The sequence below is a fragment of the Nanorana parkeri genome, unplaced genomic scaffold, assembly GCF_000935625.1.
Source record: "Nanorana parkeri isolate BGI_ZX_2015 unplaced genomic scaffold, ASM93562v1 scaffold146, whole genome shotgun sequence".
In the NCBI taxonomy this organism is placed as follows: domain Eukaryota; kingdom Metazoa; phylum Chordata; class Amphibia; order Anura; family Dicroglossidae; genus Nanorana; species Nanorana parkeri.
Window position 1 is genome coordinate 534,746 of NW_017306414.1, and position 25,244 is coordinate 559,989.

At 42.1% G+C, this 25,244-nt stretch overlaps 1 protein-coding gene across 1 annotated transcript in view; it reads left to right on the forward strand.

Annotated features, from left to right (window-relative positions):
• The first annotated feature begins 310 nt into the window (after window positions 1-310).
• The window catches only part of ARHGAP11A (Rho GTPase activating protein 11A), a 29,425-nt gene continuing 4,491 nt past the window's right edge, over window positions 311-25,244 (forward strand). Inside the window, exons 1-12 of the mRNA XM_018554193.1 lie at window positions 311-497; window positions 6,614-6,684; window positions 7,321-7,417; window positions 7,758-8,014; window positions 8,105-8,265; window positions 10,141-10,287; window positions 14,623-14,697; window positions 15,238-15,408; window positions 15,674-15,812; window positions 15,910-16,018; window positions 17,855-17,987; window positions 22,215-23,201. Coding sequence (XP_018409695.1) covers window positions 357-497; window positions 6,614-6,684; window positions 7,321-7,417; window positions 7,758-8,014; window positions 8,105-8,265; window positions 10,141-10,287; window positions 14,623-14,697; window positions 15,238-15,408; window positions 15,674-15,812; window positions 15,910-16,018; window positions 17,855-17,987; window positions 22,215-23,201 — 2,488 coding nt within the window. The 5' untranslated portion in view covers window positions 311-356. The remainder of the gene's footprint in view (window positions 498-6,613; window positions 6,685-7,320; window positions 7,418-7,757; window positions 8,015-8,104; window positions 8,266-10,140; window positions 10,288-14,622; window positions 14,698-15,237; window positions 15,409-15,673; window positions 15,813-15,909; window positions 16,019-17,854; window positions 17,988-22,214; window positions 23,202-25,244) is intronic.

Here is a 25,244-nt window from a genome sequence, read left to right on the forward strand (position 1 = left end):
GCTGACGGGACCGCGCTACAGTCCCAGGAAGAAGGTTCGGTAAATGGAGGTTGGAAGAGAAGTGTCCGGACTGTGTGTAGTGTGTCAGGCAGGCGGCGGGTAAGGTGACTGACCGGACGTGATATGAGTGTGGGGGAGGGGACGCTATCACACACCGGGTCCCCTCGGTACGCTCTATAGTGATCTAAGGAGTGGGGGCCTAGAGCAGTGTGGACGTGAAGCGGTGTTATTGTGGACATAGGAAGTGTTAAATGAAGGTTCTAGTACGTTTTCATAAGTGACCAAGGCATACATAGGATCAGGCTGTATAATAGACCTCTATCCATGCAGTCAGTGTGATCAGAGAGCTCTGCACAATGAAGCCGTCCCCTGACTACCACAATCTGGCCAGGCTGGCTGTTATTCAGCATCTTCGTTCATATGGCATCAAAATGAAACACTGGAACAGTAAGCAGCGGCCGGAGGCTGGGAAAGTGTCCTCTGGTGCCTCTCAGAGTGTAAGTATGCCTGCTTTGGTGACCGGTAAAATACATGTAGTTGTACACACAGCCATTCTTGTCAGACCCTTGTGTCAATGAGCATTTCTGTCACATGTTGTGCTTTCCATTCCAATGCATGCAGCTGCATTCAAATGATAAATGCAAAGGTGGACAAGAATGTCAAAAGGTTTCTTATTAATGTGTGTTCCAAATGTAGAAACGCCTCTCTGGACATGAGATCTAAAGGTCCAACATACCCTAAAACAGGGGTAGGCAACCTTGACACTTCAGCTGTTGTGAAGCTACAAATCCTGTCATGACTGTGGCTGTCAGTCTTGTAAAGCCTTGTGTGATGTGTAGTTCTACAACAGCTGTAGTGTCAAGGCCACTGCCCTAAACCTGTGTGCCCATTACCACCTATGCACGCATATGATAACACATGTAGGGTTATGAATGGACCCTTAAAGTTCCAATTTAAGGGCACTTTTTAAGTGACGCTGAACTCAGTTAAATCTTAAAAAGGCATTCAAGTACCCTAACTAACAAAAATGTGTCTTATTTGTGTATCACTCAGCTGTAGATCCTCAAATCATCTCTGAATTGGTGCTGACACTGTCCTTCCTTCTGGAGGGTGGCTACTTTTGTTCCCCATGGTCCCTGTGTGTGTTGTAAAGTAGCCACTGCTCCAAGCTCACTTCTGTGATGGACTACAATCTCAATACAAATTAGTAAAGTAAACCTGAGATTGTAGTCCCATCACAGGAGTGAGCTTGGAGCGGTGACTAATTTACAACACACAGGGACCATGGGGAACAAAAGTAGCCACCCTCCAGAAGGAAGGAAGGACGGTGTTAGTACTAATTCAGAGATGATTTGAGGATCTACAGCCGAGTGATACACAAATAAGATACATTTGTGTTAATAGCTAATGTACTTGAATATATTTCTAAGATTTAACTCCTGAGTTTAGTGTCACTTTAAACTGTACTACATAGGTGTGAACCAGCCACATAGTAAAGAAAAGGAATCTCTACTTAAAAAGTAACGTGTTTTACTACAGGAAACCAGACAGGTGTGAATAGGAGCTTTACTAGATTAAAAAAAAGACCATACTATCAGGGTAATTTTATTCTCGCACAACTATCCATTTTTTTTTTGTTTTGAGTAGAGTAGGGAAGGTTTAAAACCCCTGCCAATGTATGTTTTGCTCTCTGTGAAGTTGGTGAGATTGTCCTTTTACTTCCTGTCCTGGAAAGACAACAGTGACTGAGAGGAAAGCTTTGCAAATACAGTTGTCTCCATAACAGAAGTACCTATTGCAAGATTTATGGGTTTCATTCTCATCATTCTCTATCAGTGGGAAGGTTGACTAGGACAAACCAGAGGTGTTAAATCTACCATGCAGGGATACAAAATGCAAAAAAAACTTGACTAGGGTTCTAATCCTTGGCCACTCAATTCAGAACATAATGTTTTGATGCCACTGGGTTCTCCTCCAGGCCGGCATCACTCAGCCCTGACAATTGAGTGCATACTGTGAGTGGACGGCATCACCATGTCACCTTCATTTACAGTGTACTGTGCACAGAGCGGAACTGATGTCATCAGTGTCGCTCTCTGCATCCCAGTCTGTAGAAGTGGACCCTGTGACATCACATGACCAGCCTGAAGACTTCGAAAACAGTACATTTTAAAATATAAAATACAGCCGGGGGGGACACTGAGTTGGGCTTTGAACATATATGTATGTTTGATATGGACATGTATATTTCTGGAAAGATATTTTGGTGGTTGGATCTGACCTGCTTTCCGTAGTTGGCTTCAACCACTGCACTTGCCAGTATGTTTAACTGTGAGAGGGAAATAATGAATACACCATAACTCTGGCATCATTTTGGCATTTATTAATGAACAGGCTTTTTTTCCCCCTAAGGCAGGGGTAGGCAACCTTGGCTCTGCAGCTGTGCTGAAACTACAAATCCCATCATGCTTCTGCCTCGGAGTCATTCAGTGGTCTTTTCGGTGGAAATGACCACTTGCTTATAGAATAGAAAAATGCTGTTTATTTTCATTTGTTACTTATTGCCACCGTCATACGTTATTCATTACATTATTCTGTGACCAATATTCACAGCTGTATACCTGCAAAAATGGCAAGTTCATCTGTTCTGTCTCGGTATACCATTTATTTATACACATTTATTTTTACAGTTGGGTTTGTGTAAAGAAATACAATGCCCGTAGGTCAACTTTTAAGATCTGCAGCTCTGTGGAATGTTTCATGTACATTGCAAAACTTGACTTAGTAGTGGTTCAGGTCTAGACTTGACGACTTAGAAACAGTAAATTAACACTGTATTTTGGCGGGCTAAGCGTCCCATAATTCAGTGGTGCCAAATTCTTCAACTCTTGTATTTCTGAGTTTCAACATTTTATTTTTTTATTTATGTATGGCATGTTTAAAATAGATATGCACGTCTAGCGTTGTAAATCACTCCTCAAGTAGTAATTAAAAAATATAGGGTTGGACTCTCAAATCCTGGTGCTGGTCACACAACAGACTTGGAGCATTAGTTACTTGGTCACTGCTGAAGGGAAGGAGGAGAGTTCAGGTAGAGCGACTGACCGTTCAGCTTTGCCCATCTGTCAAACTCCTTTAGTTGAGTGTCTTTCAACCCAGAAGAGGGCTGGTGCTAGTAGTAGCAAGTCTGCGGGGACAGCGACGGAGAGGAGGTAAGCCTAGCAGATGAGGCTGTTTTGTATGAATATGTTGGGGGCTGATTTCTTGGCCCTTTTTTTTTTCCCTCCTCCAGTCAAATTGAGCCAAAAATGTTTTTTTTTAAAGTTTTGGGTGAACAGCGAGGACTGTAACCCCTGTTGGTTTTGGTTCTTTTTTTTTTTTTTCTGTGCCCCCCATTAGGGAGATTTCCCTTCACATCCAATGGCCATCCCTGGTGGTCAGCAAAGTCATCAGAACTAGTGTCCTCATTGGATGATTTTCCATCTATTCCTGTTCCCAAAATTTGGAACATTCTTTCACTTTCAGCGCTAATTGTCACCAGGAAAAATAGAGAGGGTGGATTTCCTGTATAGGGACACAAATTGTAAGACAAACCTGACAGATGCTCTAATCCCTTTTCACTCTTTCCAAAAATAAAGTACGCTTTGGTTTCACTTGCACTTTAAAGGTGGCTATACACTTTACAACCATCGCAAGACCTCAGTCTTGCGATTGGTTGTAAAGTAATTAAAAAAACGTACAATCTGCCCATCTTGGACAGGCAGATCGTACTTGCGATGACCGCAAAGCTGAACGGGCAGTGTGCGCGTGCGCATAACGGCCCGTTCAGCATTTGTCTCCCAAGCATCATGCAAACGAGCCAAAAATCGTAAGATTTTCGGCTGGTTTTCTAGCATGCTCCTTAGACAAAAGACGTGCGACCGTACAGTAGAATCGGTCGCACGTCTTCATTCACACTGCACGATTCTCGTACGAGAATTGTGCAGTGTATGGGCACCTTTAGTCCCTTTTCACATGGGTGATCTGATTAGATTTGCCTGTCAGCTTTTTAGGCGGATCCGATCGGAAGCCCATTGTAATGCTATGCACAGCTGGATCTATACAAATGTGTGTCCGTTTACAACCGCTTACCCCCGACTCTATCTAGGTTCAGAAAATAAAAAGGAGCAGAGTTCCATGTTGCATGATCTGTTTACAGGTCCCCTGCTGAACGAAACAGACAGCACCCATCTAAAAGGGGCCTAACCGTTAAGATTACGGCTGTAACTAATGATTATTTTCATAATCGATTAGTTGGCCGATTTTTTTCCCTCTTTGGATTAAAAAAATACACAAACGCAGTGTTACAAAGTTTACTTCAAAATAAAACTGCTGCACAATTTTTTGCAATCGCACTGTGCTGTAACACGCAGCATTGCAGTACCGTGTGGTGATTCGACTGTGGGGGGAGCCTCCTTTGGGGTACCATTGAAATGAATGGCACTGCAACGCACCTCCTGCAGCAGAATTTGTCAGGCCAAAACCGAAAATTACTCTCTTTTTTTTTATCCCACCCTTTTAATGTTTTTTTTTTTGGTTCTAATAATTGTATCGTAAGCACATGGCGCGTGAATATCTTCAGCCAGGGAATGACAACTGCCATTGTATTGTGGTTCTTGAATAGCTTGAGCCAGGGAATGGCAGCTGTCAGTTGCAAGATTCCGTAGACGGCAGCAGGTAGTGGGCTGGTGGAATAGCCAGCCTGCTATTAGCCATTTCAAATTACAATAGCCAAAAGCAGGCTTGCTATTGCACCTGCTTACTGTGCCCAACTTCCAGTGTGGAGGAGACAGCTAGGGGATCCAACCAACTAATCGATTAGTTGGTTGCAGTCCTAAAGATGGGCTTTCTGTCCACTGAAAAGATGAGAGCGAGCATAGCTGGAGACCCCTGATGCTGATTTACCTTGTGGGGAAGAAGGAAAAATAGTATTTGGCCTAAATAACTGTATGGCCAGCTGCAACTTCTTGGAGATCGGGCAAACCCATTCTTACAGGAAGTGTGATCAAGCTACAGACTTGCATCTGCAGCTGACCATTTTTTTTAAATAGGTCATACTTCATATCCCGCTCATCTTATGTAAACCTGCATTCTAAACTGAATTGGTGTATGTTTTTGTACAATCGATACGTGCTATTTACTATATAGTTATAACAAGGCTGGACAGGTCGCCAATGCTCCTTACAAATTACAGCTGGCACCTATTTTTGAAGTTTTCTCTAGATGTTGTCAATGGAGCTGACTTCTAAATAAAATCCTGCTGGCTCCTAGATTGGACAGACTGCTGAATTTGTTTTTATTAATTTCTCTACCCCTGAGCTATAAGACAGCTGAGGGTCATCTGATCAAATCATAATAAAAATGTCTTTCTATAAATATAGCATGCATGGTATCAACATTTTTAGGACATTTTCTAATGGCACTAGTGGAAGAAGTTGGCTTGTTAAACCTGTTATTGGACTGGCAGGCTACTGATTTGTAGAATGTCTATCTGTTTAAACGAACTTATATAATCTGATATCTTTAATGTAGGTTGGCAGGAAGGATTGGGAAAGTGGAACATAAACAGTATGGTGGGTTTAGGGTTAATACTCAAGTAATGTTTTGCAATATTTCTCTTACTTCCTGTCGAGGTGACAGGTGGTTATCTGGATGGAAATCACTTTAGTAGGATCTCTGAAAGCAATAAAAACCTGTTAGCATTCAACTCTTATCAACCTCGGAAGTCTAAAATTTAGATTGCAGTAATTTTTATATTTGTTTTAGTTACGGTAGCTAATGGTCAAGTCCCAGATTGAGATGAATTCTTCACTTCCTGCATTGGGAGGAAAGCCTGAAGTAAAGGTGGCCATACACTTTACAACCATCGCAAGACTTTAGTCTTGCGATGGTTGTAAAGTAATTAAAAAAACGTACGATCTGCCCATCTTGGACAGGCAGATCGTGCTTGCGATCATCGGAAGCCCTCCCCCCTGAGGGACGGGCTTCCGATGACCGCAATGCTGAACGGGCAGTGTGCGCACACCGGCCCGTTCCGCATTTGTTTGCCGAGCATCATTCAAACGAGCAGAAAATCATAAGATTTTCGGCTGGTTTTCTAGCATGCTCCTTTAGACAAAAGACGTGCGACCGTACAGTAGAAGCGGTCGCACGTCCTCATTCACACTGCATGATTCTCGTACGAGAATCGTGCAGTGTATGGGCACCTTTAGAGTTGAGGAACCCCCAATTAGCTTTCCCTGGAAACAGTTGTTTAATTTCCCTTCTATTCCTGTTCAGGCAACAATTGCAAAGTTTTCTACTTTTCCACCAGTTTGTCATGGTGACAAAGCTCACCAGGGCCATTACAGGAGTTAAATCTCTATAGTGGGGGACATTGACAGCATTAATGGTTTAACAATTCCCCTTGAAAAACACAAAACGTTTTCTTTAAAACACTTTTTAATTATGTTGCTGTACTTGTCTCAGATGTCAACCATATTTTTCTTTTTTAATATAGAGAAATGTATATGCATGTTATTATTCATATCTATGTCCAAGTCCCTTGTTAATCATGAATGGTTTTTTATTTTAGGGTAACGTCTTTGGAGTACCTATTCATTCCATACCTTATTTGTTTATTCCAGAGTATGGAAACATTCCAATGTGAGTATAAATACATGAGTTATGTGATGTGTATTACAGTTGTGGAAATTTACACTGGCCATAATGGTGATTGAACATTTGGAAGGGGAGATATTGAGCCTTTCATCGATCACCTTAAAGTAGATATAAAGCCAAATCCCTTTTTGTTCATATTGGCCCGTCATCAAGGGGCTTCCTCTCTAGCTTATAAGAATGTGTGGGAAAAGTGAGCAAATGCCTTCACTACTAGAAAGTGCAGAAACTGTCTCTCTGTTCCTCCAGCACTGACTTGAAGGACATATGGGTAGGGGCAGCAGGTTTTGGTTCTAGACAGGCATAGCCAGCTTTAAATCAGGCGATGGGGTAGATCTCAACAATATTGTTGGGATCCTTCCCAACTGCAGTGCAGCTTTGCACTTTGAGCATATAGTGGGCAGTAGACCACTATTTGCTGAGTTTGGGTCACAGGAGTGTATTAGTAAATGTACTCCTGTGACCCAGAAGAAAACTAAAGCCGAAAAAAGGTTATTTTTCCATAAAGGTTATTAATGGAAGAAGGCAAACGTTTTATTGCTTCGTCCACTCAACATTATCATATTCTTGTTTTTATTTTGCGTTTTATTAATAAACAAATATGATGGCAATTTATAATTCCAGGTTCCTTGTTAATGTGTGTAACTACTTGGAGAGCCATGCTCACACTGAAGGGCTTTTCAGGAAGTCTGGATCTGTTGTGCGGCAGAAACTACTAAAGGTAAAATTTCTCCCAGTATATAGGTCCATGCGTCTACTTGCCCTCTTTACATTTACTGCATATATTTTTGTAGCTGCCTATGTTTGCAGCAAAATTCTTTCACATTTCGCAATTTGAACAGTGAGGATCAAAACGGATGCATTGGTTATTTAGCGGTTAGATCCTAAATGTTAACCTAACTGGTTTTAAGACTGCTTTCACCGTGGAGGAAGATGCCTAGTCTGCTGCACGGCACAGAATTATTATTTTTTATATCTAAAGTCATGCAAGCTGCAATGGTAGAAATGCATGCATGTGTTTTCTGTGTTTCTCTTGACTTTGTCTCCTTTGCTTGTCATAGACTAAACTTGATGGGGGTGATAATGACCTCTCAGATACTCCTCCTTGTGATGTGGCTGGTATCCTCAAACAGTTTTTCCGAGAGCTACCAGAACCCATACTTCCTGCAGATTTCCAGGATGCGCTGTGCAAGGCTCAGCAACTGGGCAGTGATGAGGAGAAGACCTCTGCAACCATGCTAATATCCTGCTTAATGCCTGAACGGGCAGTTTCTATCCTGCGTTACTTCTTTAACTTTCTGCAGAATGTCTCTATGAGGTACGAATTTCACTTGGGTTATAAGTTCAGTTTTATAAATACCCATGGTGTGTCTTTTTTTCATTTCTATATTTTTAATGTGTCCTACAGATCTGACACCAACAGAATGGACAGCAGCAACCTGGCTGTAATATTTGCTCCCAACCTTCTACAGACAGGTGGCAGTGAAAAGATTTCTGCAAGCACAGAAAAGAAGCTGCGTGTTCAGGCAGCAATTGTGCGAATTCTGATAGATCAGGCAGCAAATATAGGTGAGATCTAAGGTTTTATTGTAACTATGATATGTTTTTTATTTTTGTAGCGTGAAGCATATAAAATATTTTCATGTGTTTAAAATAATCACTACCTTCTGGAGATTAGGTACTTTGGGATGTCTAAAAATATGAAAGTGCAATTTGTGGTGGAGATAATAGAACTATTCAATTCTATTATAAATAAAATACATCTTATTAAATAAAAGCCTTTAACTCTTTTGCTGCCATGCCCTGGAGAACGCTTTTAACCTCAGCTGGCCACACTGTTTTTGCAATTTTTTACTTTTTTTTTTTTTCAACTGCAGCTTTTAGCGTTTATAAAAGACCCCCCCAACCATACATTTCCTGAAAGCACAGTCCCGGTAGAATAAAACAATGGTGCTATTAGTTTTGTAGGTCCCATGATAGTTTCAAAATGTTTACCAAATCAATATTGAACCGAAAAAAATACACAATTTGATAAAATCAGTATCTGCAAACAAAAAACACTTTTCTGACTAAATCTAAAAGATAAAACTGTATTGAGTTAATAAATGACAAATATCTTCTAAATTTTAAATTCCTCGTTTTTGTGAAACGAAACGGTAAAAAAATGAAGCAACGCAGAACTGTAAATAACACACTTGTGTTAAAAATCACCAATCATTCTCGGCCTTTTGGCTAAGATCAAGTGTAGTATCTGTTCTTATCAGTTGTCGGGAATTGAAAGTCTGCTGTCGCCTAGGAAGGGTGGATGGACGGACCAGTAGATTCCTGGCGTAATTGGTAGGGAGCCGGATGAGGTTCCAGGCCCCGGAGTTTTCGACCCTAGTTAATGGGTGGGCTCCAGGGGAGGGATCTCTGAAGATGAACTATCTCCTGATGGGAATGGATACGAAGCTTGGTCGAGGCTAGAGGGTCCGGGGGCGGCAGAAGCCCTTGGTGTTGTGCCCCCTGGGCGTGGCGTCCCAGGGGTGCTCAGGAAGTCACTTGGGTGTGGGACCCCACATTGACTCACTGATCACTTGGTCACACACCACCTTGCATTTTTCTGCACATCGCCTCTTGGGCAGGCCTTATGGCTAGTCCGGGGCAATTTTTTTGCACTCAGCCCCAAAGGCCTGTCAGCGTGGTGCACTGGCACTTTATTATTTATGCACGTTTGCACGATTGGCTTTTTTTAAAGCTTTGACCCACAGATGCTGAAGGTGCAGGTTTCTTCGGGGCCTATACCTGATGCTGAGAGGAGATTCTGTGCCTCCTACGGGGTTCTCTGTCTCCTCCAACCCAGGAGGGGGGTTTCTCTTCGGGAGATCCCCGCTGCCTAGTACTGTGAGGGACCTGTTTCGGCAGGTCCCCGACGGAAATGGTCCACCGGCCTTCGGGTTGGTGGGCCAACAGTCTCAACCCCTGTCAGGAGCCTTGCACGCCGGGGGGTCGGGAAAGTAGGTCCCTTCTTTTGAAGGACCTTGCACCCTTGTGCACGTTTTTGTGTGCTGTGATTTCACGGTTGCCCTTTTTTTGTTCACGGGGAGGTTTGTTTTGATGCACGTCCACGGGCTTCGATTAAGAAAAAAAAAAAATCGGTGTTCGGTATCGGCGAGTACCGGGGGGAAAAAAATCGGTACTCTTTACTGAAAACCCGGTATCGGTGCATCCCTAATGATCAGTATCACCAGTATATTGGTAGTCAATTACATTTTTGTTGTAAGCACTTTTCCTTGAATTTAAATGGCAACGGTGGAGCATCATAAAGTCTTAAGATAAATGATACAGTCTGGAAATGATCCTTTGACATTTCCCAAGGCAAACATAATATGAAAAACAAAATTGCTTTGCAAATATTTTGCAGTGTTTTTTATATATATTTTCTTTTATTTATTTTTCTTAAAGGATGTGTGCCTGATTTTCTTCTTGAGAAAATACCAGGCATGCTGGGAATGGATGTTGGCTCTGATACCCCTGGAGCTGAGCCATTAGATGATGGTGATGCAGACTCCCCGGGAGAGAGGAAGCGAAGGAGGCGGAGAAGTGTTGGAGGTAAGGTGTCGATCCTGCAAGGTCCTATTGTTCTTATCTTGCACCTGCTAACAATTAGATGCAATAATCTGTGAAAATTGTGCTAACAGGAAGTAAATGTTGTCCATGTGATGATGGCAGTCTAGTAGTTTTTTTGTCATATTCTCCATAAATGCTGTACAGCTTTAAAACTACATAACCAAGACATTGTTGTGTGTGAAGGTTCTCATTTATCCAGGTCATGGTATATCTGTAAAAAATAAGTCATGGCAACTGGACTTACTGTATTTTTCTTGAAGACATTTCACTGGTCATCCAACCAGCTTTCTCAAATCAGAATGACTTCTTCTACAAAAATTCTTTCACCATATTTATTCCCAAGTCATTCTGAATTGAGAAAGCTGGTTGGATGACCAGTGAAACGTCTTCAAGAAAAATACAGGAAGTCCAGTTGCCGTGACTTATTTTTTACAGATAGACAGACATTGTTGGTAAGTATGGTAACACCGAGCTGTTTATTTGCTTTTGCTTTTTTGTAGTCAGATCATTCAAGAAAGTATCACGTTCCACATCAGGCTAAGCATTTTATCCCTTGGCCTCTTGAAAACAATGGATTTTGGTTTGTTGTGGTGTTGGGCCTGTGTTGTGCAATGCAGCCCAATGCTTCAGATGTGATTGGGCCCTAAATGTATTTTTATGTTTTAAGGGCCAGTCGCACCACATCCGGTGTGGTTCGAGCCTGGAACACACGGGGTCACATAGATCAAGCCGGCCAGCATTCTGGGGCGAGAGGGGGCGTGTCGGTGGCAGTCATGTCAATGCCCACAGTGCGATCTGAAAAAATGCTGCATGCACAATTTTTTTCAGATCGCACTGGAACGGAGGGCATTCCTCTACTTCGTGCTCCGGTCCCATTGCGGGTGGGGCATGTCTGCGGTTCCATTGGCATGAATAGCACAGACCCAACCTCAGAATGCTGCCCGGCTTGATCTATGTGTTCCAGGCTCGGAACGCACTGGATATGGTGTGACTGGGCCCTTAATGTAACTACCTGAATTTTACTGGCTATCCACCTCTTGCAATCCCCTGGAAAGAGCAGCCATAGACTGATGAGGTCATGTGTCTGTTCTCTCCTGTCATCGGCCTATGATTTGAATCCAACACAACTGATTGGCTTTTAGTCCTGTGCAGGTTTCCTTTTCAGACTACTGTGAGCGGTCTTGATAGTTTTGTGTGGGACATTGCTCTTTAATAGGCGTCTGTACTTTGTGCTCTTTTATGCAACGTGGAATAAAGCTTACGGAGCTCCTACTGTGTATAAAGTGGAGCTTTGCTCTCTTCATGCCACCTACATATCCAATCCCTGGCAGTGTTATTAGCAATGATGCATTGTAGTACAGTAATGACTGTTTAATATACTGCTTGGACCTTGTAGCACACCAGATTGCATGTATGGCTACCTCTCGGCTGCATTGTGGAAGGTGGTAATTTTGGGTGCTTGCGACTTGTATTTATCGGTGTATTGCTTACGTTTGCCCCAAGTCTTGGTGGAGGGTTTTGACTTTTTTTGTCCAACTTTTTTCATTAAAGTAGTATTAAACTGTCAAACATTTTCCAAAAATTAATCCAGATCAAACATACAACAGTATCAAAAGTATTTCTTTATTTTTGACCAACCAATTACAGTCATCGTGTTTCTGTACAGCCGGCTCAAACTCTCAGCTCCACTTCCTTGAACTTCCTGTCCAGTACAAGATCACAAGGGATAGCACAGTCTCCAGCAGCTGTCCATCTACTAGCTTGGAGAGGGGCCCAGACGGTGGAGGGGTTTAGCTTGCTTTGTCTGTGTGTTTGTGGAGAAGAACACCGCTTATTAAAGGTGGCCATACACTATGCGAAGTCCAGCCGGCTCTTGATGAACTAGCCAAAATTCGCACACTGGGTACCACTGTCAGCCCCCATTCTGCCAGCATCCCTCAATCAGCTGATCGAAGGAGCCGGTCAGAAAATCTTCGAATGAACAGAAATGACAGCCAACAAGCCGCTGGCTCTGGGTACAATGAAGACTGCGGGAGATTCCTCGATTAATGCTCATAAACATTGATGGAGGAATCTTATATTTTCTTCATTCAGCCCGCAGGTTGAACAAAAAAAATATATTGGTGTATGGCCAGCTTATCCCACAAGGGTGGCTCCATAGAACTCTGCTTGAGAAAAGAGCCACCAAAAAACCAGTGCTCAGGGGAAACTTTTCAACTTTAAGAAGCAGCGTCCATTGTAAGTGATTTAATCAGCATTAGAAATAGCTTTAAACCCTTTTGACGTTAAGACTGAACCACACCTGGGCGTATTTTTTTCAGCTCGTTTTTTTCCCGTGTTTTTAGCACTTTTTTCCGCTCAGTGAAACGCGCGTTTCACTGGATATGATTCCCCCCCCCCTTATTTTCTATATTTTAAAAATTATTATTTTTCCACTTTCAAACTCCCCGCTTGCTCCGCCCCCCTGTGATGCGACCGCTAGCAAGGGACAGAAGTCGGCAGCCGCCGGAGGACACAGCGGGGATCGCGGACAAGGTAAGCCCTACGCTGTATTCCCGAGTGTGGCTCGGGGTTACCGCTTCGTTAACCCCGATCCACACTCGGGAATACCAATGGAAACGCATGGAAAAACGCCCCAAAGAAGCTCCTGTACTTGTTTGGGCGTAGGGCGTTTTTCAGCGCGTTTCCACGGGCTGAAATACGCCCAGATGGGAACCATGCCCATAGGAAATTATGGGATTTCACTGTTTGAGCGTTTTACAGCGCGTCGATCAGTGCTGTAAAACGCCCAGGTTTGAACCCGGCCTAATATCACTTCAACATTTGTTAGAATACAGTAGCTTTTTACCCTTGTAATGGCAATAAATTAAAACAAACATTTTTGTTTTTCTTAAGTCTCGTGTGCACGGATAGAAAAGCAAAGGCGTACATTTGGTGTGCATGCTACAGAAATGACAATTGCGTCACTCGTATTGGATATTACTATGCACAAAAGTGAGAGTAGTCATTCATTGATGGTTGGTTAAGGCTTTTAAAGCACTCCATATGGACAGTTATTGGTACCATATGTCTTTGCCGATTCGTGCGTGCATGCTGTTTTGCCACGCCCGCATATTAATGTAAATACTCGTTGGGCGCGCCTACGTGTGTGAACAAAGATTACACCACACGTTGCATATCACTGCAAACGTTATAGTGCAAGCAATAATTGTAGGGCCATTCATCACTGATAACACTAAGCTGATGAGCAATAAACGCTTTTAAAGCATTGCCTATGGCCAATTTTAGATATGGTAGTTTTTTGGCGATTTCGCAGGTGCGCGCAATTTTGGTGTCTCTTTACCTGACGTGATCCTGTCTTTTCCCAGCGGTGATTAAATACCACCAAAAGCTCTCTATGTCCCCAAAAATAGTATAAAATTAATTACAGTACAGTGTTGCATGACGGAATAAATGTCAGTCGAAGTACCGCAGCGCTAAATACTAAAAAATGGCCTGAACAGGAAGGGGGTTTAAAGCCCCAGTCTTCAAGTGGTTAATGGCAGGGACTGACTCAAATGTGTAGTATGAAAAGTGCTGCTCAAATTGATGGCATTATATAAATATCTATAATATATAGTGATAAACTGGAGATATTGGTGACTTCATCACTACAAAATTGAGTAAGGGTTAAGGGCAGGTTTGTGAAACAATGCTTTGAAAAACCCCATCTTTGTTGAAACCCCTGTGAGAAGAATGGGGAGGAAAGAATAAAAAGCTGTCAATTATCTAGAAGTATCTGTCTGTAAATTGTCATTACTACTGTAAAAGTTTCTACAGGTGTATTTGTTGTCACGCCAAAGATAAGGGTAAAGTTCCTCTTTATGGTGTTTACAATCTAAGGTCCCTATTTCACATGAACACATACCATGGCCTCACCCTAAGCCCCCCCCCAATCCCTAGTTTTGCCACTATTGGAAAACAAAATTTGTAGCTTTTACTTAAATCTGAAGTCCAGGCACAATAACTGCAGAAGGAGAGCAGCCGTGACCAGTCTGTATTACATGAAGCTCCTGAACAGAGGCAGACTATTGCACTAGATTGCTGCATCAATCTGGAAGGAATACACTAAGCACACGAAGATTTAAGTAAGAATACACATGCCCATGCCACTTATATTTGGACAATATTTGCTTATCCCAGAGTTCAGCTTTAAGTGGTAGAGTGAGCATGCAAAGGGTTTGATAGTACAGCTTTTTAGGGATCTGGTTTATGTTATGTGACCCTTGTAGTTTACCTTTCTTGGAGGATTGCTTAGTTCCATGTCTTGCATTTCAGATTTTGTTAGTGGAGCATTGAATAAACTTAAAACTAATAGAACACCTACTTCTACACCCCAGCCAGACAGGACTGGTAGGTATTCACTAACTAATGGTCACAATGCAAGCAGCATTTATACTTTTTATGCATGGGCATCCTTTAAGACCTGTTAACTTAAAACTGAAAGGGTTTCAGATGCATTTAAATACTAACGTTCACTGTATGTTATCCATTGCTTCATAAACGGAGTTTTTCATGGAATAACTTTGTGTACTGACTGGTTGTCTTTGCAAGTTTAAAGGAGAACTATGAGATGAGTGATTTCCACTCACCTCATAGTTCTAGCCGACCTGTGACAATGAAAGTATGTATTTTGTAAACATCAAAATTACATTTCAAATGTACCTGAAACCTTTTCACATCTTCTTTTTAATGGCAAAATAGTAGAGTGCATTTTCTTGCTTAAGCTTGGAAGCTGCTTTTTAACACTTTCTGCCGGCTAATCAAGTTAGGTTTAAGTTGAATCTGCTTCTAATATTTTGTAACCTCGCCTTGAGCTTTACGCTGATACAGGATTTCTCATGGTTGCAAACAAAATACAAGATCCCTTATTTATGCTTTGTATCCATCCAGTTTTGAGTTCCATGGTGACACCTTTAATCCTTACTCCAAGCACCAAAAGAAAGCTTCCTTTGGATTCGGTGCAGGGAATTTCGAACAAGAAAAGAAAATCTATAAAACAGAACCTTGCTTTTGAGCTGCTACCAAGTAGTCTCTTTGGTGGTGGATCCACCCCATCCTCTGGTAAGTGGTTGTGTTATAATTACATAGGTAATAAAATTGACTGTCAAGTCATGACCTCTGGAAGGCAGTTAGAACTATTCCCTAGGTAACATTTTGCTATATCAGATGTATTTAAATATAACTTTAGACATTGGGGTTTTTTGTTTGTTTTTGTTTTTTTAGTAAGTATCTATTGCTCAGATATAGAGAACAAGCCTGTATTTGTTGCCTAAACACAATATTACATGTATTTGACTTAAGTAATTGCTTTTTGTTCCCCATTAAGTCCGGACCGAAGGAAGCCCTTGTGTTTCATTTGAAACATCAGAAAATTGTTTCTCACCATCTGTCTCTAGCAGCAAGCGCGTCTCCAGCTCTAGTAACCTAAGACGCAGCAAGAGGTACGAAAACAGGAAAGTACAAAGGTAAGTTGCTTATGAATGCTCTTCACTTTTGTGCTCTCATTTGGTGGATTCTGTTTCTTTTAGAATCGGGCTTTGAAATTGTGTTTTTGTCATGTAGGGTGGAATCAGGGAAAACAGGCTGCTTCTCCCCTAAGATAAGTCGCAAAGAGATAGTGCGCAGATCGCTTCGTCTTCGGTTTAGTCTGGGAAAAAGTAGTAAAGAAGTGGTAAGTGGCTAAAAGCTTCTAATGTACAGTTAGATGTCTTAGTAATTTATTTATTGTATTATTAGGTAATCTCAGTAGCAACTGGGCCATGGGAGTCTACGATGTTCCTGCATTCACTCACTTAAGAAGCCTGTTAGAATAATGTAGGCTGCCACTTTGCTGAACATTCCTTTAGAAGAAACTGTGTGCCTGCCTCTCCTGCTGGTGCATTGACTTCAGTTGTTCTTGCATCAGTGACCTGGAACAGGCCTAGAGACCAGGAATTTAGACACTCATTAACATCATGCTTGTTTGGAGCTGTGATTCAAAAAGTATTGATGCCACACACAGCCAAGTATCAAGCAATGGCAGGCCCTGTACCCCCCCTCATGAGCCTTTAACTGAACATTCCTTTAATACTGATTGTTGTGGTAAAGATATTTATTTTTGTTTTATGCACATTTATAAGCTGACCAGGAAAAGTAACAGGTTTTGGGACATGCTTTAAAGGAGAGCTATGAGGTGAGTGATTTTCACTCAACCTCATAGTTGGAGCCGACGTGTGACAATGAAACTATCACGCGCCGGCTCAATAGATCGGGAAGTGAGCGAACGCATACCGTCGCTCGCTCCCTTCTCAAATCATGTCCCTGCAGAGAGCTGTGACTGATGGCTCCCTGCATGGATTCCCCCGCTCCGATCCTCCAGCGCTTACTGGCAGAACGGACGGGGGAGGGGGCGAGCACAGCTGGCTCTGCCTCTAGATAGGCAGAGCCGGCTGTCACTCACGCAGCTGGGTGGATCTCGAAAATAATGTCAGGATCCGCCCCGGCTGCGGCAGTCTCAGTATACCACGAGCTGGAGCTCGCAATATACTGAGCTTTGGGTCACGGGAGGACGCTAGTTTATGTTGGGTATTTATTAGGAAATAAGTCAGCAGCTTCACTTTCTGTCAGACTCTGGTAATCCCCTTTACAGCAGCACTTATGCTAGAAAAGGCAGTGCTAGGTGGCTATCTGGTTTCTTGCATGTGCTGACAAGGCACATACTGGTATGAATAGAGAGCGGTTTGCTGATTCTTTACTGACCATAAAGTATAACAAGACATACTTTTTATCAAATTATAAAACAAAGCATGTTTATTTCTCCTCTTATAATAGCATCCACATAATTAAAAAGAAACTTCCTTCGTACATGGAATAAACAACCTCCCATAAACCATGTAGTCTCTTTTAAAGATGGCGTTTGTCATTATTTCTCCTGTATCTTGCATTACAATGGTAATCCCATTATATAAGGTCTTGATGCTTCAATGAATAGTGCTTTGTTGGTTTGTTTCAACGCGTTTCACTATAGCAGCTTCTTCAGGAGGGAGATGTTGCAGTCCACCACGAAGGTATGACCACCTGATAAAACCATGTGAGTGGCACAGTCAGAGGCTTGAGGCAAGGAGGTGACTTAGCTCTAAGTGCTTGACCTGGTGTTTGCTTTAACATAACATTTGACCTCTAGGCAGAAGTTCGGGGAAACCTGCTTGAGTAATAAATAGCTCATCTACTTTAAACTAATGCTGACAGCCAATTTTTCATTGTATAGGAATACATTCTGATATAATGTGTAAAGATGTGCTTTCAAGTTTTATTTTATTCTCAATGTAGGTTCATGTAAATTTGTATTTTTTTAGATCAATGCAGGGTATTCAGTTTTGATAAACATGTTCAAAAGGAGTCCTGTCCCTCATTCTTTAAATTCTTCTAAAACGTGGAGGGAGGGGGTGTTGTGTACGTTCTTTCCGATTAGGTCTGTTTTTGGTAGGATACACGGTTTTCTTAATTACATAATTTGGTTTCCTTCTAGAACTCAGGTTGTCCTACCAGCATTCGTTCTCAAAATGTTGGCTGGAGACTGGCAACCTCACAAGAATTGCCAGTTTCTGGAAACAAGTTGGAGGATCACTTTTCTCCAGTTGAAAGTCCATTTGTAAGTGAAGGTAAGAGTTGAGCTTGCTTAAATAAGATCTTTTTAAGTTCTAGTGCTAATGTTGGTTATGCAAACATGATCAGAGTCCTGTTGGATAGTATTCCAAACTTCCATCTTCTAGGACGGAGCAGAAGTCTAAATTATAGTACCAGTGTATAGAAGGCAGGGTTACTGAGTAACTAAAGATTAGGCTGGGATAAAGTTGATTACTAGATTTTCGGAAAAGATGTAGTAACACTAGCAAAAAGGTTGTGCAAAGCTGAAGTCAAGACACCTAAATAAGTGGGAAACCCCCTGATGCCTCAAACGTTTGCAAACAAAATTGAATTAAAATTATCATAAAATCCTCCCCTAAATTCAAATCGCATGATCAATACTCTATTGTGGTGTAGTAACATGACACTTGGAGATAATTTTATCTGCAAAACACTCAGGCATGCTATGTTTATGGACTTATCTCCAGATCAGCAGATGTTGCTGTTGTATAGTGCTCAGAGCTGATGTCTGAAAACTGTTCTTTCAAGTAAAAAATATGGGTGGTATTACAGGTACTGATGACGCTTAAGTTTCCTCCTCTAACGCACATCGCCAGCTGTGATGATATCCATGTCAAATTTGCCACCACTAAATCCCACAGGAACTACAACCCTGTTTTGGGCACAAGGTTTAGTGCCTGATGGATCAGAATGGAAAAAATAAGGCATATTCATAAGGGCTAATAATTGCAACAGATGGAAAAAAATGTGCCTGACTTTAGATCGATACTCCAAGCTTGGTGGAAGAAAAAAAAATCTTCTTTCTTAGGCCCATTGTATACCATACGAAGATTTTACCAATCTTAATTGCAGAACCTTGCCTGCTTCTGTATGTATCCACTTCAAGAACAATAATTGCACACTTCTTTAAAAGAAAACCATTTATTTATGAATTACATTGGAGCCAGTAAAGCATTGCAACAGTGATCAGTGTCAGTACCTCAACACCGAGGTATGAGCATTCCGGGACAAGAGGAAGTATCAATGGACTACAAGTGCCACGGTGGCAGACGGGACTGTCAAAGCATCTGTGAATGGATGTCGCAGCTGTGTGTGCAAGAATAGCAGCGGCCATGTTTCATGTTACACCCTGAATATGCATGTAACCTGAAACATGGTAGAAAAGGTAAACGTAGCCTTTAAAGTGTATCTAAACCCAAGAACAAAAAGTGTAATATATTGCAGCTTATGGCTGGAAGAAAGCTGTCCCCTTCTGCCTGCAAGCAGAGCAGGAACAACATAAGCAGAGCTTTAAAAATCCGCTCTTCTCTGACGAGAGGACGGCGGAGCCGGACGAGCAGCTTTCGGTCTCGAGACGCCCGATCGCTTGTATTACCAACAGCTGTCCCTGCCGTTGTTAGTCCCAAGATCCGCTGGGACTGGCACGGCTCTGTGACAGGAGATCAAAGGGAGAGCAGTACACGATCTCGCTTTTGATCTCCTCTCAGCCCCCGAATGCAGGAAGTGATGTATATTACATCACTTCCATCATTCAGTGTCGCTCTCCAGCTACAGAAGCTGATGAAGCAGATCTCTGCTTCTTTGGGGGTCCCTAGGTGGCATTAGGGGTCTTGGAGACCCCTGATGTCTTCATAAAGAGGGCCTGTCATGTAAATTGGCCATCACATAGGGGGGCGTCTTAGCCCCTCATGTGATAGCAATAAAGTAATACAAAAATTAAAGAAGCACTAAAGGTTTTTTATTTTAAATCTTCCGCCCCCACATACACATGCAGATATGTGTCAGGTGCGCCTATTGTGCCGCACATGTTTTGCCTTGCATTCAAACATGTTGGGGAAAAAAGCATCCAGAATGCATCAGGTGTGAACGTGTCCTCAATGTTTGGGTGTGCGGTTGTAGCACCATCTGTTCTAAGTGATTAGTGTGTTTCGTTGGGTGTGGTTGTGTAGGGTTTCCTTTTTGATTCCTGTGGTCAAGACAGGTGATGCAATCCAGGCACAGATGTACAGATGATGCCTTTCTCTGGCACCCTATGGTGTAAGGATGTTAAATCCCTGAAGCCCTCCAATGAGCTCTGTGTAGTGCTTGGGCATTCAGCTGCATTGCACCACTGACACCAATCTATGTTGTCGCTTCTGTACAGATTTTTGTGTGGCCTATATGTGTTCTATTGTAGCAGCCTGCACATTTGAGCTGTAAAATGTGTTATTACATGATATGCTTTCATAATATGCATGGTTTTGTTGAATACTTACAATAAGCGCTGCGGGAGGAGAGCCCTGTGAGCTCAGCTTCCTGTCGCATATCAGGAGAGAGGTGGTGTGGGTGGAGATGGCCATTGCTGTAACAGGAGGCTGAGCTCTCCTCCCGCCCAGCCTCCAGTGACAGCATGTCAGGATGGAGAACGGGTACAAATACTCAGCGATCTGTGATGTATGTTTACTATATCCTCAATTGTGAATGAATGGGAAGTGATCTTCATCACTTCCTGTTCATTCATAATTGTGGTTATCTCCACAAGTTATGAATGAACAGCAACACTCATTATAGAGGATTCCTGTTCATTGATGAGAGGGGCTGCAGAAAAAGGGATTAAGGACTATCCTCAATCTCTTTCTAGTTTTAAAGGGAAATATTAGGGGTCTGTTTTAGAAGCCACTAAAAATAAAAAATAAAAATATTTAATAAAAGTGATTAAATATAAAGTTAAAATTTTAAAGTTCATAAAAAATAAAATATTTTTCAAAATTTTAAAATGTTAGAATAAAGACCACGTTCGATTTCAGCCTGACATTTTTTTGTTTCGGTTTTGACCTTTTCATATTGGTGCACCTTGAATTTAAAGTGATACTAAACTCGAGTTAAAATGCTTTGAAGCACCTTTTTAACTTTTCAACAAAAATGTATCTTATTTGTGCATCACTCAGCTGTAGATCCTCAAATCATCTCTGAATTTGTCCTTCCTTCTGGAGGGTGACTACTTTTATTCCCCATAGTCCCTGTGTGTGTAAAGTAGACACCGCTCCAAGCTCGCTCCTGGGATGGACTACAATCTCGATACAAATTAGTAAACTAAATGTGAAAACAATCTACAAAGTCCATCACTGGAGTGAGCTTGGAGAAGGAAGGGCAGTGTTGGCATAAATTCAGAAGTTATTTAAGGATCTACAGCTTGATCATGTACAAATAAATATAAACAATGCATTCAATTACCTTAACTATTAACAAAAATGGAGCTCAACTCCTGAGTTTAGTGTCTCTTTAATAATGGCTTTGTACAGGTCGGTGAAATATGTCTTGTTAAAGCTGTAGTTTGGGGGCTAATCAACCCATTTATCTCAATCTGCTCGTCATCTGGGGGCATATGCCAGGTAGATGGTGAATGGCCATGCCGCCTCTCAGACCAGCAATGTGAATGCAGAGCTGAGAATCTCCTGGACTCCTCTTCTGCTCTGAAGTGTCATACGACACAGTTGAATGAAGACTTGGGAGGACTTCCCTTACTCTACTGGGTGTTGCAGCATCTGATGTGTGCCTGAATTTTACAGGCGGGGGAATTTGTGCTGTGGGCAATTTTAGCTTAGGAAGGTAGATGTTTTGTACTGGGGGGTATTTTTGCTTGTGGGGAACAAAAGTTTGTTGATTACTCCTGCACTGTGCGTTGCTGACATGCACTCTGCAATACTTACTAAAGCACCTTGCTACCTTTTGATCTCCATGTTATTCCAGTAAATTTTCACCTCTCCGGGGTTACCTACCCATGGTTTAAATCCATCAAAAAGTTGTTTACGATACAGCTTTGTTCCTTATTAACTAAAGGTCTTCAAGATCCAGGCAGGGAGCCCTTCAAACCTTTTCTCAAGTCTAACTTATTTGTTTTTTACATTTGCAATGCGTACACTGTACATGGAGTACTTGTTTCCAAACATTTCTTATCGGGCAGGGGTAGTTAAACTTCAGCCCTCCAGCTTTTGGTAGACTACAGATCCCATCATGCATCTGTCTTTGGGAGTCACGTCTCTGGCTGTCAGTCTTGTAATGCCTTATGGGATTTGTAGTTCTATAACAGCTGGGGCGACACAGTTTGGTTACCCCTGTTATAGGATGTATGCTTGTAAATAAATTGCACATGCTTGTTACAATATCTAATTGGAAGTTGAACTCCATTTCTACATGCCATGCGTTTTCCTAAGATGTAGTTGTTTTGTTCCTCTCAAAAGTGACTTTTTTTTTCTTTACAGGTTCAAAGAAAATAAGCAAATCTGAAGAAAACTTACTAACACCCAAAAAGTCAGATGACTCCAAACATTGCTTGTCCTGGACAGGACCTCTTCCTCTAAGTGAGGCTTGTGATGATGGAACACCTTTATCAGGATATCTGTATGCTGGAAACTGCTATTCTGAGCCTGTTCTTGTAACTGGGAAACCCCCTGCCATGCCCAAGGAGATCAAATCAGTCACAGACAACTACAGCAAAGAGAGCAACCAGAGAGAAGATTTGCTGTGTAGAGATGAGGAATGTCAAGCAGAGAGCACGGTACGCAGGATTACGCAAGCATTTATAAAATCCGGGTGTGATCTAAGTGCATTTGTTTGTAGCAAGTCTGCAGCATCAGAACCTCCAGCATTTATTTCAGAGCCTCAGACAGACTCTGAAACTTTAGTCACTGGGTCAGCGATTGACATTAATCACAAGACATGCACATCTGAGCCACAAACGGAGTGTGACATTCCGATCAGGTCAAACAAGGACTGTGATGGTGACGCCAATGAGACTTCATCAGAAGGAATCTATCAAGAAGAAAATGTTGAAAAGCATTTCCCTGCCCTGGAGACACCAGCTAAGAGCTTGAAAATGAATGCAGATCATGAGTCACCACAGATTGTATTGAAGATTGTGGAGGAAACCAATGCTTATTCTCCGGGCTTGACAGAAATGTCATTCCACCAACTGGAATGTGACGTGCTTGAATCCAGCAGTGGCAACGCCTCTATTAATTTAGACTTTCCAGCTCCTGAAAAGGTTGAGGGCATGTTAAAATCAGAAAATAGTGTGCTATATCCAGTGTCTAACAAAGAGAATTGTTCACTCATTTCTCAGGACATTCCCTCAGTACCTGCATCAGTTCGTAGAACTTGCAGGGTGTCTGATCACATACAGCGCTTCAATAAACTGTGCCTAAATGACCCCAACGTCCAAAAAGCGAAGTCTCCAATTAAATTTCAGCGTACGCCTGTACGCCAGTCTGTTCGCCGTATAAATTCCCTTTTGGGGGTTAAACAGTGTATGGACCACACGCGGGCAAGAGAAGGAACAGTTGGCTCGCCTATGGTGAAATCAGTCAGTTGTGATGGATCTCTTTCATCAGAATTCTCTTTAAATTGTTCAAGCCATCGGCTTTTCCCTGTAGGTAGGCAGGGGAATTCCTCCTCCTGTGAGCATTTAACTACAGTTTCCCTACAAGGAGCCAGTTCCAGGCTTTCCAAGCAGACCTTTGCAAATGCACCAACCTCAGTGCTCTCCTCTGCAAACCCAGTAAAGTCTGTGTTAGAAGACCTAACAAATCAAGCTATCTCTAGGCCCACGTGTGCAAAGCCTGATCTGTCCACAAATGGCTCCAAAAATTCATTGCGTAGCCTGTCCAGTAGAGAGCATAACCGCTATAGAGGATCGCCAAAGAACCCAATAGCAAAAGTATCATTTTTGCCAGCTAGCAAGCCCTTAGACTTGTAAGGCTTTTTTTCTTGTAGTGACCTAGCTTTGCCATTTATCTTTATTGCTGGAAAGTGGATTCTGTTTACATGCATAGTAACATGCAAGCCAAGGCACCTGAACTATGGTGTACTTTCTTTTTTTACATCTCTTCCAAAAGCACCTTGCACATATTTTGCATAGAAACTGGCTCATTTGTGTTTGGAATAATAAGAAGCTCTCTTCACATCAAAACGGCAATGAAATCTGTCATTTCCTTAAAGCATGTTTGATCGTCTTTGGAGACCCGGTTAATGTATGACTAGACTCATCTGCCCTCTTTGCTAGGGATCTGAAATATAAACTTGAACTTTGTGCTTGGCAACTGTTTTGAACGTCTTACTATATACACGGGTACTGCAGCTTGAATTTGCAGTTTGGGAGAAGTCCTCTATACTCAGTATTTCATTCAATTCTATTTAACTGTAAATATATAATTTTCAGGTAGTAATTCTCTTGGGGTAGTATAATGAAAGAACTGTTCTTTTGGTTGTGTCCTATTGCCTATGTGAATTTTCTGGTGGAGTTAGTGTGGGCTTTATTTTTTTTGGCGGAGGTGCTTGCACAGTCTTTCTAATTTTCCATAATGTTTCCTTGTTAACAAGTTTATAGTGCCTTTTATAACATGGTTCTGCTAGAAAAGTCTTGGCAGTGTTGTATAGAGTGATGGACATAAGATGCTGAAATGCCGAGCTTTTCAACTACAACAAGCTGGAACACCAGCTCACCTAACTGGCTCATGTAAAGAGCTGTGACCAGATTTCTGAGTACATTTACATTCTGTCTAATCATGCTGTGGGTAAGGAAAGCATTTTGGAATCTCAAAGGGTACGATGTTAGTGGTTTATGAGGTTTTTATGTCCCTTTTAAATACTCAGTACGCATGTATGGCTGTCATTTAACCAACCTGCCAAGATCAGCAGGGCCAGTAAGAACCCCTACTTGCAGGTGTTGTATGGGTTTTTTCCCTCCCTGTTGGCTATGTGCTGTAGCTGTATGTGACCTATATGCATATTTTGTTTACATGCAAACGCAGGAATACTATTAAAACACGCAGGAATACTATTAAAACATGCAAATACCTGTCATTAAAGGCGAACTATAGGGTGAGTGGATTACACTCATCCCCATAGTTAAAGCCTACGTGTGACATTGAAACTGTCACACATCCGCTCTGTTGATCGGGAAGTGAGCGAGCGGCGGTATGTGTTAGCTCACTTCCCGATCAATAGAGCTGATGTGTGACTGTTTCAATGACGCACATCGGCTCCAACTATGAGGATGAGTGTAATCATCCCCAATCACCCCCCCTGCCCTGTCGGTCATTGATCCCCACAGGGATTCCCCACCTCCCCTCTCCGATCCTCCAGTGCTAAATGGGAGGGGGCGGGGAACAGCTGGCTCTGCCTCTAGTTAGGCAGAGCCAGCTGTCGATCAGCCAGCTGGGTGGATATCGAGAGCAATGTCGCGATTCTCAGCATATAGCTCGCTATATACTGAGTTTTGAGGTCCATGGGGG